Source organism: Copidosoma floridanum, unplaced genomic scaffold (genome assembly GCF_036245765.1).
Source record: "Copidosoma floridanum isolate Cflo_tuat_1 unplaced genomic scaffold, Cflo_Japanese_pri ptg000021l, whole genome shotgun sequence".
In the NCBI taxonomy this organism is placed as follows: Eukaryota; Metazoa; Arthropoda; class Insecta; order Hymenoptera; family Encyrtidae; genus Copidosoma; species Copidosoma floridanum.
In genome coordinates this window covers 23,902,679-23,918,897 of record NW_028321898.1, presented here as the reverse complement: position 1 = coordinate 23,918,897, position 16,219 = coordinate 23,902,679, and the positions used below count along the sequence as shown (strand labels likewise).

General features: G+C 35.8%; 2 protein-coding genes across 2 annotated transcripts in view; both read left to right on the top strand.

Moving 5' to 3' along the window:
• The window catches only part of LOC106638871 (uncharacterized), a 238,404-nt gene that overhangs the window by 29,906 nt on the left and 192,279 nt on the right, over positions 1 to 16,219 (top strand). The gene's annotated exons all lie outside the window — the stretch shown is intronic.
• LOC106638878 (royal jelly protein-like protein) lies at positions 1,704 to 3,214 on the top strand. Its single transcript, XM_014352251.2, has 5 exons — positions 1,704 to 1,893; positions 1,971 to 2,137; positions 2,206 to 2,427; positions 2,505 to 2,891; positions 2,990 to 3,214. Exons 1-5 carry the CDS (start codon positions 1,704 to 1,706, stop codon positions 3,212 to 3,214), a joined length of 1,191 nt encoding a protein of 396 aa, XP_014207737.2.

Genomic DNA, 16,219 nt, shown 5'->3' with positions numbered 1-16,219 from the left:
TATCTTATAAAGGTTAAACTCATCCATTAGCTATGTTAGAAAAGAGAAGACACCACTGCTTCCACTGCTGCTGTGGTATAAGTATCGATTTAACAGTTAGTGGGGTCTGAAATTCCGGAATTTCAGTCGTTGCCAGCCGTCAATGTCGATGACGCATTGTGCGTGACCGAATAGTCTCTGAAAAGTTAGGGGATACATACACGCACACTACTCACGGGATTTGTGTAAGTATACACGAATCTGTGCACACGAGAATCAGCTTTTGTGTTTGAGGTGTGTTGTTTCAACCCCCCACGTGCACGTGAATGCTGATAGTGACTCACACACTTTCAATCAAAGCAATCATAATATTTTTTTCGCGTTGAATTATTATAAGTATGTACAAAAAACATCTTGCCAACGGGATACATAATTATGTCAAATATCAGCATTCACAAACGGGATAAGATAACAAGCGAGAATAAATAACTCCGCAGCACATAATTTTCCTGATGAGTACACGCATACGTACGATCATCGTGACATCATTTTTGTTCAACTTCAGTAATCCGTATTCCAATTATAAGTGCAGGTGCGCATGAGCGTATAAATCCGCCAAAGTACCACATTTACTAACCAGATTGTTATTTCATTACATATATTGCATTAAATACTGTTGTACGAAATTTTTTGAAAATTAATATGAAAAAAACACACACACACCCTATACTATCAGTCAACTATCCTTTGTTTCACTGCCAGACTCGTAATGGAATAGAAAGCAACAGTTGCAAACAAGGCTACACGTTTGCTCATTTTCTATCGAACAAATCTTTTATTTGTCTTGTACTGTGGATCCCTAATTTTTGTATTCCTTGGTTAGAGCAGTGAAGACAAAGGATATGGAATAGTTTGACGAAGAGATGAAAAGTGAAAGTTTAAAAAGGGAAACGAGGAAAGTTAAGCTTGGACAGATAGTCGAGGATAGATATAGTCACAATAGGGCTTGTTTTGTAGTAAACTCCAGTAAACTTGCGTTGTTTATTTAACTCCTTGATGGCGAATGTACATACTCATTCCCATGACAGCATCTATCTGTTATCTTTTGCTTTTCTTTCTCCTCTCAATTTAAGACTGTCATGCCAGGTATCTATGCGGATTTTTCAAACTCACTTTTTCAAATACACTTTTTAATTTAATCTTAAAGAATGAGAGTGACATAAATTGTGCAAAATCATATAAATTATGAAATACTGTGTAAGAAGGATGACCCATTTTTGTAATGTTTTAAATTTACATCGTGTACGAAAAGACAAGGATTAATAATAATCATCATATACTTGAATAAAATAATAAAAGTTTTTTATAACTGCGTGGATTTTCTTTGTGTGGAGCATAAATAATGTAAACAGGAAATATATTTTTTAACATTTTGTGAAAAAATATTGTCTTGCGCCTTTTTTTTACAACCTTTTATAATCTCAATATGAAGTTTGTGATAGATGATAAACGATAGCATGAATTTAAAAAAATGTCTTTACTGCAAGTGTATAAATAACCGTACTTTCAACAATTTGGGCCACTTGACACCTCGGTACCCACAAAAAAAAATGTTTAAGTTAGTAAAGCTGTAAAAATTTGTGGAATTGAATTTAACAGTTTAATTATAATAATTTTTTTTACTGGAGTAGAAATTTTGCGCTTGGATACATTAAACAAGTACAATGCGTGTGATTATTTGTGTTTTGATGCTCGCCGTGACATTGACTTTGTCAGCTGGACAAATGGTTGAAATGTTCCAGTGGAGATTCATAGACTTTTTGTGGCCATCTGAGCTAGAAAGAACTAACGCCATTCGTTCTGGAAGATACAATTCCAGTAAAGTCACTCCCATGGATGTAGATGTGGATCGAGGTATTTTTATCATACCCCAATTCTCATGGATAAATCTTTTATAAGTTAAAACATATTTTTAAACTTCTTCCTGTTAGCTGGTCGAGTTTTCATGTCATTCTACCAATACCCTGGTGTACCAGCAACAGTGGGTGTCGTTACCAATAAGACTGGACCTTGGGGACCCTTGATCAAACCCTACCCGGACTGGTCGTGGTTCAAATCTGATGACTGTAGTAAAATACAGAGCGTCTACAGGATAGCAGTTAATAGCCATACCCACAGCATACATTTCCTAGAAAATAAGTTGTATGAATAATTTTTTTTCCGTAGATAGACAAGTGCAATAGATTATGGATCTTGGAAACTGGATATTCAGAAGTGACGGAGGAAGCAACCAACTGCTCAGCAAAGATAATAGTATTCGATTTGAACACAGATAAACATATAAGAACTATCAACATACCTAATGACGTTGCGAGGACTAAGGACGGAGAAGTAACGCTAGCGACTCCGATCATTGAAACTGAGGGACCACATTGCGAGCATACGACAGTAATATCTATTCTTCTTCCAATGTAATATATTTTATGTTGTACCACAAAAAAAGATTCAATGATTTTTTGGACTAGGTGTACGCTGCAAACGTGTTTGGAAAATTAATCATTTTGAAAGGCAAGGATGTGTGGAGCCTAGAACACCAAAGTTTCCAACCTTCCCCTAATAATACGCCGAGTGGGATTCTCAGCTTAGCCATTTCACCTAAATCTTTTCATGAAAATACAAAATACTTGTTCTATCGTCCACTAACCTCTACCAGCTTGTTTTTTGCCAGAACCGACGAACTCAAATTTAGTATGAAAGACAATCATGTCAATTTCTTTGGGGCTGTCGATGCTTTGCCTGGTCAAGCTGCAGCCATGGCGTTTGCGAGTCAGGGTACACTTTTCTTTGGACTGATAAACGATGATGCCATTGGATGCTATAATCAATTCAGGGAACTCAATAAAACCAACTTTGTAAGTTTCCACCATGTGATAAATCACGTTATATTTTTAGTTTAGGTTTCATGTACTTTTAGCTTGCATTTTAATATTTTTACCTTCAATTATTTCAGGGGTTAGTTGTTAAAGACAAAAAACGACTTCGTTACATTAACGGAGTTAAGGTGATTAAACCATCACTTGCTCATCCACAAGAAGAGCTATGGGTACTATCAAATCAATGGAGAACCACTACATCAGACACATTTATGAAAAACAACAGCATTAAATTCCGAGTCTTGAAGGGTACAGTTCGAAATCTCATCAAGAACACCATTTGCGATCTACCTCACAAGTAGTGACTTAGACATTGTTTTCTTCACTGAATAATCTTTCTGCTCTTTTATCTAATGTCTGTGTGAAATCTACAAATTTTTCTCTTTGATTTTTTTGCTTATTAACGATTATGCCGAAAAGAATAAAAACATAACGTTATACTACATTTGCTATTATTTTCTCTAACTTGATGATATTGAAAATATAAATTACAATAGTCCAGACTCACGTGGCACTATGACGAAATTCAAATCTTTTGCTATTTGTTGCTGATAGAACTTTTGTTGAACAAGTCAATGATATGTTACATTTTTTTCTTGAAAGAACGGAAATACTTGCTTTTTGGCAAAATTATGGGATTGCATGAATTGAAAATCAAATAATCGTTGAAAAATAATACGTACGTGTTTAGAAAATAGTATGTTTTTTAAGCATTGAAAATATTCAAATTTTGCAAGAAATTATTAAGAATCTCGCTACCTTTTAACAACACCACAATTGATATTGCATTATTGAACTTTGTTTCAAAGTTGTTGTCATCGATGTGCCATAGTTTGCGGAAATGAAGCTACACAACACCACTTAGGCTGTCCCATTCAATATGAAAAACTATCAAGCCGAGATCAGAAGGGGTGAGTATAGGAGGGCAACTACTTAGACGCATCCTCGTGTACGAGCCAGCTTGTTCCTCTTCTCCTCCCCGACTCCTCTTTTTACACAACGTCTCAGGACCTCCAATCCTCCACTTTTTGCCCTTCACCGGCTTATCTCACCTCCTTCTTTCATCAGTTACATATATACCTGTATGATCGTGGCCGCACAGCCCCTCCTCCCTCTAGTCTCTCTGATTAATTCCATTCGTCTTCCGCGTGTTTTTGCGGAACGCCTGGCGCTTGCCTCTTCTCCAAAGATTTACCGATGTCGGTCAGGTCGCCCTGGCTACCCATTCTCCGCCTTTTTTTTTTTTAATCCAATTTTTGTTACGGCAAGTGCAGCGTACACGTATATGAAGGCATCAACGCCGTAGATACCTTCTAAATTAGGTTTTCCAAAAATGTTGCCTCTGAAACGGATAATGTGCTTGCCTACATGATCGCTTATAATATACAATCAAAATCTGTAACCAAGCGAATTATAAGTAATATTAGCAAAAAGAAAAGAAATTTGATAAATGATGTGTGTCTCAAGTTGACGTGTTTATTGTGAACTCCGGGTGATTTTTTTATGTCCTTCGTTTTCATTTTTTTTTGAGAAATTTTACAGTACTCTAAGAAATCGATCCTTGTAAACATTTATAAGTTTTATACTGTAATGAGTAGGGCCAATATTTTGAATCCACATTTAGTGTGAAAGCAGTAGATAATTCAACAAAGCTACTGAGTATTTGTTTAACCCCTATATTGTTTTTGTCATTTGTATTTTTAGAAAGAACAATCAGATGTGGTTGTCTTAATGTCCAGACTCCTCTTTTCGATGTGAACAGCGCAGAAAATGAATTTGAATGTATTGTCCAGAAATAGAAGCCATAATCCCTTGAAAAGATTGTATTAAAAGATTGAAAAGATTACATTATCCCTTGCACGCTAACCACTGATTTAATGACAACTATATATCCAGGACACCCTTATACAGCTTGAATGAAAAATAATAGCAATTGATTTTGTACCCACCAGGGGAAGAAAAGAAGAAGGTGGTAGACATATAGATAGATAGATAGATAGAGAGGGGGGGGGAGAAACGTGTGTCAGTTTTATTAGCAGTTTAGCTCAGCTCTTCGTCCCCACGAGGCTCTACACGATGCGTTTGATTAACTTGAAATTAAATTATTGCCTTGTCATAAACACCACCTCACCACCACACTTCTGGCTGTACCTTGCCGTATCAAGTTGGTTAGCCACCCCGTGTTAGCAAGTAGGAGAACTATGATGCCTAGTGTGTAGCCATGACAATAATATACGTGTATTATACCTAACTAAATTTTTCCGTTTGTTTATTTCGACAATTTAAATAAATACTTAACTGTTAGTTTATGACAACGATTTAGTTTTTTTTTTTCTTTTATTTAATCATGGTGACCACTGTCCATGGCATTTCATTCATTCTTCCCGGGTGATTTGCTCGCTCATACTTCTCGATTCAAAAATACAGCTCTTCAGCTCCATTGCGACACCAAAAGATATAATCACATTACACCACATTACGCATACTATTTCACCCTAAAGTTTTTTCTCTGACATCCTATGCGGAACGGATTGTTTATTCGAGTTTTGCAGTTTCCAACCACCGGAAGCGTGGGGAAAGCGAAACGAAAGCCCAGTTTGAATTTGCTTGTGGTTTGGACATGGACGGGTTATTGCAAACTAGTACGTCACACGGAAGTTCCACGGGTTTTAAAACTTCCAAGCTTATTATATTTGTTAATGCTTAAAGAAGCGTTTGCTTTCGTAGTCAACTTTATCGTTCTGTGATGCACTCGGAAGTTTTAGCGTGATTGGTGTAATGAACATACGCCTTTATTTGATTAGATTGGTTTCTTCGATAATAACAGTTTAATACAATTTCTACATACGTTTTGCATTCGGTTGAAAGACTAACTGTGTACCGGTTGCTACCTTGCACGTATAGGATCATGTATAAAAGAAAGAAACTAAAAATTCATATTAAGCATATAGATCGAGTGCTATCCTTAACGACACGAGCAGCAAGGTAATCTACTGTATGGGCACTGATAAGAACGACATGGTGAATTGAGGTATTGATAGACAGGTAGAAAAACGATGAGGGATGAATAAGGGTTGGTCAGATTGCCATCGCGGTTGTATCATGGACTGGTCAGTTTCTTATTATTCTTTGGCGTAGGTGCGGGTTTAGAAGGGTAGGATAGGTGTTGGACAGCTGTTGTATTGGGGTGTGGCATTGAAAGATGGGATTTTTGCACTTTTATACAACGTAGTCATGTATGGTAATACCTTGAATGTATTTTTTGGAACGCATGGTTTTCTTTCACAAGATACTTTATTCGCTCTTTCAACAAATTTTATATTCTCAAGTGTGAAGGAATTTTTATCAACCCAATAACTTTTTTTTTAATGATTTTTGAAAAAGGTGTATCGTTGATTTTTGAAAAAAGGACCAAAATAAAATATTATAGAACAATATGTGGGTACACGAAATGATGCTTCTTCTGAAAAATGTGAAACATGCTTTTTCAAAACATAATTCATGTCAATTTATTCTGATGCAAAAAGTTACAGTATAACAAAATGTTTCAACCACATGCATTAGCCTTAAAAAGTCACTTTCAGAATTGTGGAGTCTCCAGGAAAACTTTACTTTTAAAACAATCTGACATCTTTTGCAATTCTTGAAGAAAAGTTCAAAGAGAATTTTGAGTTTGATCAACCGATACTTTGATTAACTTACGAAAAAGCTTTTGGTACATAAGAGATAAAACAAGTTTCGTCTCCTATGTAAAAATACAATAAACAATCTGTAGGCCAAGACGATTTGTGTACACCAGGAATCAGAAAATTTATTCACTTTTAAGTAAATTTCCACTACCTGTATATCGGCATGCATTTTCAGTTTATTTTGTTCAAAAGGCATGGCTTCATAAATTTGTTCACGCCCGAGTATCGATGAAATTTTCATCAATGGATTTCGCGGCCGGCGCTAAAAGCCCAACCCCCTTCTCCCTCCTTTTGGCTTGCCCTCGAGCATTTACATGAAAAATTCGGGCTCGGGCATGATGTCTCAGAGCGTGCAATCCCGGCCCACTTAAATTATTGATGAAAATTTTACTCGCCCGCAAGCAGTGCAGCAGAGCACTTGCCTCATTCTTCTTTATTCAACCCTTCCATCCACTTTACTCTCTTTCTCCTACCTCGCTTTCCCACGATTCCCGTTAGTGTCAAAGTTAATATTGAAAGTGCAATAGTCGTAAGATTCCCAAAGTAGCTGGAGGTGCTCAAGCTTTATGTGAGTGTATTTTTTTTTTTTTTTTTTTCATTCCTCCATCGATACTTTGCATTGTGAATCTAATGCTACATCCTTGGTATATTCCCCTCGTCATGTATACACTCGGCCATTATAATACCACGTAAAGTCAAATAATTTTAAATTCTTTTTTAAAATCTGTTACGAGGGTTCAAGCCACAAAAAAGGGAAGATCATCCGTTTTAGTATGAGGGCGTGGAGTTGAGAAAGGACAAAGCTAACTTTCTTTCTCTTGGCTTCTGTTAACATCTTGGGGGTAAATGCGCCACTTGCGGCTTCCAGTGCTTATTTACACAAAGTAACCAGCCACTTTGACGCCCTTTTTATCCTTATCCCCTTTGTACTGCTGGATGCATAAATTATATCTTTACTGTATTTTAAACGATAAAAGGGATCCCCTTTTTCTTTTGGAACATCTTGCATGCAAATTTTTTGGTTTCAGCTTTCGTTTTCTAGACCACCTTGGGGTACATTATTTGATACAAGAAATATGAAAAGTCCATACACAGGGGATTGAAGCATTTTCGTCGAACCAAGGAAAATATTTTTCCATACGAATTTTTCTAAAGTTCTGCCGCAACTTTGGTTTCCGTTCTTCTTAACAATTTTTCTATGTTCCCTCTTCCCATGAGACAATAGTTTGGACTCAATAAAGTTAATATAATAAACAAAAATAAAAGCACAGAATGATGGACGGTGAGATATATATTGGAGCAAGAAAAAAAAAAAAATACGAAGACTTCAAAGGATCCATGCATAAGTTACGTGAGCTAAGGTACGTTCATAAGGATGTAGTAATATAATAAACGTAGAAAAAGGCAATGGAGGTAAATTTAATAAAGAAAGACGTAGTAGAGATTTATGTGTGATACGTGTAACATTTTAAATGGTTAAGAAGACAATGACATGGTAGCTAATTGTGCAAGTCCATCTTGTCAACAAAATGATACAAATACAGAAATATTGACAGACTTACATGAATAGAAAAACACAATTATGAAAAAGCACAAACAAGGGGTAACAGAAAATTATTATAACAAATCAATAATATTGATAAGAAATCCAATACATTCAATGTATATAATTGATTATCTGAAATAAAGTTTGTCAATTAGGCAACTCTCAATATTTGGACTGACACTTTCTTTCATCAATTATTTGTGCTTTTTCTTAGATAAAAAAGAAAAAAAAAAGAAAAAAAATATCTCGTTATTTGACGCATAAAAATAAACATTGAAAATAACTCTGAGCGAGCGATCGAAAGTTTCTCAGCCAATGAATGCTAAGATTGAGACGCGTTTGCATCGCGAATTCAGGCGTAAGAGCAGCTCTCTAAAATTCATCGCAGCACCAGACGAGGCCACGCGGACGAGAGACTTTTAACACGTACACACGCGCGTTCGTCCGGTGCTGCTCGCGAGATCCACCAAAAGTTAGCAGACATTGCCGCATCGATAAAGTTCGATGGACGATCCACTGCTACTATTATTGCTGCTTCCCTTTCCCCCCCCTGTACTTCTCGTTCTTCCCAGCTAAAAGACTCTCTCTCTCAAGCTTTGCTCCCCTCCCGGCGAGCGAGCGAGTGATTTAAAACTTTTAACGCGGTTCCTCGCGCGCGAAACTTTAATTTTCTATGTATCTACTTGCCTGCTTCCTGCTCTAGAGCAAAAAAAAAAAACAAAAAAAAAAGGAGACAAGTGATGGACTGAGAAAAAAGAGTAAGGGATGGGGGAGGTGGTGCGGAAAACGTTGGGGAAGAGAAAAAAGGAGGTGGGTTGATTGATCGATCGGTAATTTGTTCATCCTCGCCGATACAACTTGCACGATGGATTCCGCCTGTGCATTACTTTAATTTCAATTCAAATTGCGTCGAGTGCACGCTCGGCTCGTAGGAAGGTATTTCTCAGGCAGCTGTTAACAGTTTGTAAAAGTTAGCCAAAGCAAATTGTCAATCATCATAGGTCCGTGAGATTCTCGTGGAGGCAAAATTAGTTGGTATTTCAGGTATTTTTGGACAACACGTGCAGGTGTGATATTCCGAAAAGTTTCAATCGAGCAAAAACAAAGAAAGAAAAAAATCACAACCCTTTTTCAATGTCTTTGGCCTAATTTAAACTATACTTGCGAAAACCGTTGCTATTCCTGTTCTCGTTTCTTCTTTTCCTTTCCTCTGGTGCTCTTTTCACTTACTTCTCACTCCTGTTCTTTTTCCCCCGCAGCACAACTACACACAGCCGCGTCTCGGTGGATTTTTTTCCTTTCTTTCTTCCCTGCGCTCTTGCCCCTCGGTTTTATTGGTCGCTCTAGGTGGCCGAGTTGCGCTCGTTAAAAATAATAGTACCCACCCTTTTCAGCTAGCCGGCTAGCTCGCACTTGAACTCTTTTTTTTCATTCTTACGTCCAGGGTTACAGTGCGTACTCGAGAGCTTTCTCTAATTAATAATGTGATTTTCGCAATAACCTCGCCCCATCTTATTATTTTCATTTTCCAGTGTTGCTGATTACTTGCGAATGCGTGGAAACTTTTAATTCCGCAGGAGCGAGCGCTTGAGAGAGAAGAGGAAAAGAAATTCTTCCATGCCACCGAAAAATACACCCTCATCCGAAAAGGCGGTACCAGCTTCCTTGGCATTTTCAAGCTTATCTCTCTCTCTCTCTCACCTTTTCTACTTTATTGCTCCACGGCAGCGGAAACAGTGCGAATATTCTCCGACCACACGTCTAACAATCCACTCGGGCATCTCGACATTCTCATCATCGCCGTCGTCGTCGCCGAGTTGAAATTCTCAGCCGATCGTAACAACCGCACTTCTACGTTTAGGTGGATCATACGTGTATAATATGATGTACTTGAGTCGTCAGCCATGATGACTGTAATATATATTACACGCGTTACTGACACAGCGAGTCAATGGGACGTCTGTGTGTGCTGTACTATGTACAAAAATTGTACGTAAGGGTCGTGCAATAAACGAGATTCTTGGTAAGGGAGAAAGAATTACTCAACGTGACGCTGAATACGCAATTGAGAATATATCTATTGTCTGTGCTTTCTTTCTTGGAAGGTACATCTTGAAGGACCGTGAGAATGTGTTATTACACATAATTTACTCGAGAGTGACCCACGAATAATACAATATCTCAGATAAACTGCCGCGTTGTGACGTGAACACCCAGTGGCTGTTTCGTAAACATTAAAAATAAATGGAGTCCTTGGAGGTATATTATTAAACTGAAAGTGATAATTCTAGTAGAACAACAAAAGTTGAATGTCCAATGAATTTGGTGTGTGGCGCGTATTTGTACATAACAATTTATTCAAGATACCACAATAATAGAGATGGTTAGGTTAAACTTCAAGAATGAAATTGATTAAGATAGCCACACTGCTCGAATAATAAAATGTTAAAAGTTACTTCATTACGTGGAGTAATCAATACTACATTATTATCACCCACACGTGTAATTTGCAAACGCAAGTGGTGTGAATTTATTTTGGACGTCACTGAAGCACCTTCGAGTTGTTTTGTCGCGTATCTTGCCCATAGACCTTCTCGCCTCGTTGTCGTCGTCGTCGTCTTTTCATCTACCACTTCACATACGTGCATGTAAACACATGCATCTCTCTCCTCCACTCTATACACACTATGGCTTCTGAAAAGCGCAATTTAGGGGGACAGCAAATACAAAAGAACTCGTGTCTCTCTACCTTCATCATTGTACACTGTCAACTAATATGAACTCCCCTTACGGGCATCTCTGTATAAAAAAAAAGAGAGAGAGATAGTAAGGGGTCACTTTTCGTTCGCTTGTAAACAAAGTAAACTTTTTCACCCGCTCATTTTGTGAACTAAGCCATCCTGAATTTGTTGCAAAATAATTTAAATTAATTTAGGCTCTGTTTTTAAGTCAATATTTATTAGTAAAGAAAAGTAGATGTAACGACAACAAAACGATATCGTCAGGGACAAAAAATTTGGAGATAAAAAAGAAATCGTTGGACAGACAAAGTTTTTACGAAACAGACATAGAAAATTTATATCGAAGAAGGTAGGTAGGTCTGAAGAAAAGTAAGTAAAGCATTAGCAATCAAAATGGCAAAACAACAGAAATAAAATGACAAAAAACAGTGATTGAAAATGTAACAATAATAATTTGTGAAATAAAATATAGTTACAACTAAAATCACATAGGATTCCATGTGAAGAAGAAAGAACTAGCATTAAAGTATAGGATATAATAGTTGAAAAGGTTTTTTCGAATTAAACAATGTAAAACTAGTGCAGTGTAACAAGTGACTACCAAAAAAATGAACATTTTTGGGTTACGACAGTATCTAAAGTAGAAGAAGAAGTAGATATATTTGGAGAAAAATTTAATCAATAGTGTTTTGGGAACATAAAAATCAGTGGAAAGGATAAAGCCAAACGTCGTATGTGAACAACGATTCGTGTAGGTAAAAATAAAGTAAAAAATTATCATGTTAAGTAGACATTGTTAAAAAAAAAAAGTAATACTTGAAAAAAAGAGCTCCACATGGTAAAAAAGCCAAAAAATATTCGTAACAGGAAAATACTGGAATGCAAGATTAGGAAATGAAAGAGATATCTTACGCAGAAAAAAATGTCAGATGCATACGTCAAAAAAACTAAAATACACCAAGTTATTCTGAATATCAAATAAGAAAGAATATCGAATACTCTTAAAAATACAAAATATCCATATTTGATGAATGCAATTAAAAATTTATTTTTAGAAGGCAATATCTCAGAGACCACATATACCAACGATCGAAAGTTGTGTGCATAAACATCTTCTAAAGCTAATATTTGATTATGTTTCAAATTTTCAATAGGATTTTTATTATCCATGGCTTGACTTTCACCACCGTTTAAAGATATTTATGATGAGAAAAGTGATAGGACGATACTCGTGAAGCTGGAAATTATTACCCCCATTTTAGGATAAAAGTTCGCTTAATACCAGAAACAGACAATTTATGTGTTAAAGTATATACATACACTTGTTGCTCTGATGAAAATACTATGGAATCCGATGAAGCAGTAATGCTTTATAATCTATGGAAAATAAATACGTATGAAGTGCAAATATATTCCTAATCTTATTTTTACCCAGATTCCAAGTTTACTTTCACTCTCAGTTTTATCGGTAAAAATTGCGATTTATCGAAAAAGGAGAAGTGTACTGCGTGGCGTTGCTTATCCCCTTGCACGTACATATTTTCGTGCACATCGATTTCACATCCAACCGACTGCAGATTTGTGAAATTTCCATTTCTATCCGAGGAAGATAAAATCAGATAAAAGAAACAGCAGGAATACGTACGTGTCTCGTGCGTTTTACTTCACATTTTCAAAAAAAGATAGCAAATCAAGAAATGCGTCTATGCATATGTGTGTGTAAATCCAAGCTCAAGGGAATCCAGCTGGGAAATATATGTCATTTTTACGCTCGTCCCCGAGCTTGGACAGGAAAATGCGAGTTACGGGTTTGTCATTTTTCTCGCTTTTTCTCCCACACCTACATGCGCGTGTGCAATACACTATGCACTTGGCTCACAAGTGTCGTCCTTTGTTGCCTTGCTGCGCAATCACGTCACTTTTTTTATTGCTTTATCTCTTTCGCACTTCTTTCTCGTCAAATTTTCTTGTTCCCACTTTTTTCCCCTTTTCCTCCTTTTTGTGCCCGTTACTGGGAAATTTTGAACTCTTTTGCTGCAGTTCTTCCTTTTTTGTTGCTCTCCGTTTTTGTGTCGAGTCCACGTACAAGAATGCAACCTTCTTAGGTGCTTCAGACATTATATACTATACATCTTTGTCTTTCAAGCAGTTGAGGTGACACAAATGACACGTAGTCTAGGTGTTCTCGTATTTCGTGTCTGATGCATAAGAAATTGTGATTATAAGGATGGATTTAGTCAGTAATAAAATAGTAAATTGTTAATTAAATAAAAAAAGCTGTTTTGTACAATACTAAGTTGATTTGTTTTAACTTTTACAAAGAACCGGGATCAAGAAAATTTTGCATTTTCTCGTTTATATCAAAGTTACACGTGACTCATAAAAAGATGCAAATAGCTAAAATTTGGGCTTTTTTCAACTAAAGAATGTATCAAAACGGTGTGTAATAGAATTGTATTACGATCAAAAGGTTGCCAATAAAAAATAATTTTTTTAATAGCATGTTCTTAGTATTTTCATTATTTCATAATAATAAGATTATAAATATACTTATTATTGATACAATTAATGAGTATACGAACTTTTATCAGTAGACAATACTTTTTATTTCATGTGTACAAGTAATTTTTTGTTTATATTCAGATAGAACTTACTGCACTGCTGGAGGAAAGTTTAAGTTCGTTAATTGCTTATGGCCGTAGAAAAATTTTTCACTGTCATTTGCGACGATCGTGCAATTTTCCTCCGTATAGAGTCAACTTCTATGAGCAATCTTTCAACATAAATGTATTTCTTCAAATAAGTCAGCCACAAAAACACACGTAGAAAACCATTCCCTCCAAGATATATATATATATATATATAAAGTAGAGATTTATAAAAGCTGTATTAAAGTATCGGAATGCAGTAGCAGTGTCAACTTCGTACATTAACCATCGATTTCTCACAGGGTGTTAGCCAACTCGACTATAAAGCCTATTTGTTCGCCTGTGTGTTTCATTTTATTTTCCTCGCACGATTGGTTATTTTTTTCTTTCTTTCCAAGCGCTCGACCAACTCTTTTTTTGCTCTATTTTATTTTTGTTTACTTTGTCCTTATCGATTATACTCACTAGTCTACTTTCTTTTTTTGCTTGTGCTGCTTACAATTCTTTCTTGTAACAATGTTTCATGAGATTACTTGAACTACTTCTTTTTTGTGTGTAGAACTTCAGGAGATTTGGGAGTTTTATGAAACTGGATTATGGTTTTGGACTATTTTCCAGTTGTAGGTACAGCTTTTTGCGTTATTTAAATAGATAAATCTAACTATTATTTACAATAACTATATTTTCATAAACGATTATCAATACATACATTGTTATTTTAATAATAATCATTGAAAATATTGTTGATATTAATATCATAGTTATTGTTGTCAATCATCATGCTGAGACATTCATTACATACTGAATACATACTGACATCTCTGGGGTCAAATGAATTTTTACTTACACGAACATCATTTCTTAGTTAATTTTATTGTTTGTATATGATTCTTAAACTTTTTTGAGTTAAATAATACATATTACACATCTCCCTTAAAAACATAAAGTTACATAAACATAATATTTAAATTTCGTATTTTTCTAATTGTTACTTTCTAAACGTTTTATTACTTGTAGGTAATAATCTTTATTAAATAGTTTTTTAGTATGACCCATTTAAAATTTAGGCTATCTTAAAAAAAAAGAAAAAGAATTTTTCTCAAAATCTACACTCCTTGGATATACTAGCTGTTAGAGATTCTACGAACACAATTTTCATTTGTGTCATATAATTTTCACTAATCCTTACGTATCTCTTTATGTTACAGGTGAGCTATTACACAAATCAATTGTTTTATTTCGAATAGGAAGTCTCATAATGGTAAGATGGATTTGAATTGATTTGTTAAATATTATAAGCAAGGTTCGTTTTGTTTGAAGTTATCTTTACAATACATTCAAAGTTTGTGGGATCTAAAAAACACAAGACAGATGATCAATCCGATCTGAGAAAATTTTTATCTGGCAGCTGCTTCGTTATTAATCTTTGAAAGGTAAACATGGTTCAATTTAGCTTTTTAAATGCTGCAGTATTCGTTTGAAAATTCAACTTTTTTCAGAACAAAAATGTCACACAGAATCAGGTAATCATAAATTTTAAAATGTCAATATTCGATTGGTAGAAAATGTACTTTAAGTAATGAGCTTTTATATGCAACACGATGGAGAAATTAAGTGAGGCAAAAATATTTATAATAAAAGTTACACTCCCAACAAAGCCCCCCTATTCTAGTAAAATATCTTTACCAAACGTACATTAGTTGTTTTCCATATGAAACGTGCATACGAATAATACATAGGTACGTACGTGTAGTTCAAAACCGCAGTTACGGTCGAGTCTTTCTTTCCTTGGGAGCTAAGAGAAATCCTTGCGAACAAACGTACCCTTACCTTTTACATTTCCCATAAATACATGTATACGTAACCATGTACAAGAAAACCGGCCAGGCTTATTTCATTTCGTTCCGTTGCGAAATTACATGCGAACCTTACATTTATCTTCCTCTCCCTGAGATCCGATCGCCAGTAATCTTCCGTCAGTACAGTGCCAACTTGCTACCTTCGAGACTCTATCTCTATCTCCCCCTCCCAACCCTGTACTCTTCTATGCGAAAGGGGGCGAAAATTTGCATTTGAATTTCGTACTTCTTCTTCCCCCTTGCCCCTTTACCTGCTGCTCAGCTGACGCTCCTTCGACGTTTCCCTCTTCTTCTCCAGTGCTCACGTCCTTCTCTGTACTTACATGCAGATATGCAGGAAATCGTAAGATTGCCGAGCTATTGTCGAGATAGGCGATTTTGCGATAAGCCGGTGGATTGACAGTAATTTCGTGGATGTTTCCTCAAGTTAGAGCTTTGAGGGGATAAAAAAAGCTTCACGACGATTTTCGTAACCATTACCAATGACAAAGTTGGAGATTTGGAAAAATGTATTTATTGGAGTCCACGTTAGCTCTACACTGGCAGGTTAAACAATATCGTGCATCTGTTCGGCAAGTCAAAATTTTCAATGTTTGATAAATGAATCATCTTTATTCTAGTGGCTTATGATTTCTTGGAACCCAAAAATTCGAGTGATACAAATTTTTTTCGTAAAACTTTGTAAACTCATTTTATATGCCAACAGTTAATAAGTACAATTTTTTTTGCTCAGTACACTGGGAATTGTGTCTCGTTCGACCGTTGAAAAATTAGCAAGAGTAAATTTTTTATCAATCAATAAATTTATTTTCTTATACGAAGTC

Coding starts and splice junctions, on each gene's coding strand:
- LOC106638878 (XM_014352251.2), top strand. CDS start 1,704: ATGCGTGTGATTATTTGTGTTTTGATGCTCGCCGTGACATTGACTTTG. Junction 1,894..1,970: donor GGATGTAGATGTGGATCGAG/GTATTTTTATCA, acceptor TCTTCCTGTTAG/CTGGTCGAGTTTTCATGTCA. Junction 2,138..2,205: donor AGAGCGTCTACAGGATAGCA/GTTAATAGCCAT, acceptor TTTTTTCCGTAG/ATAGACAAGTGCAATAGATT.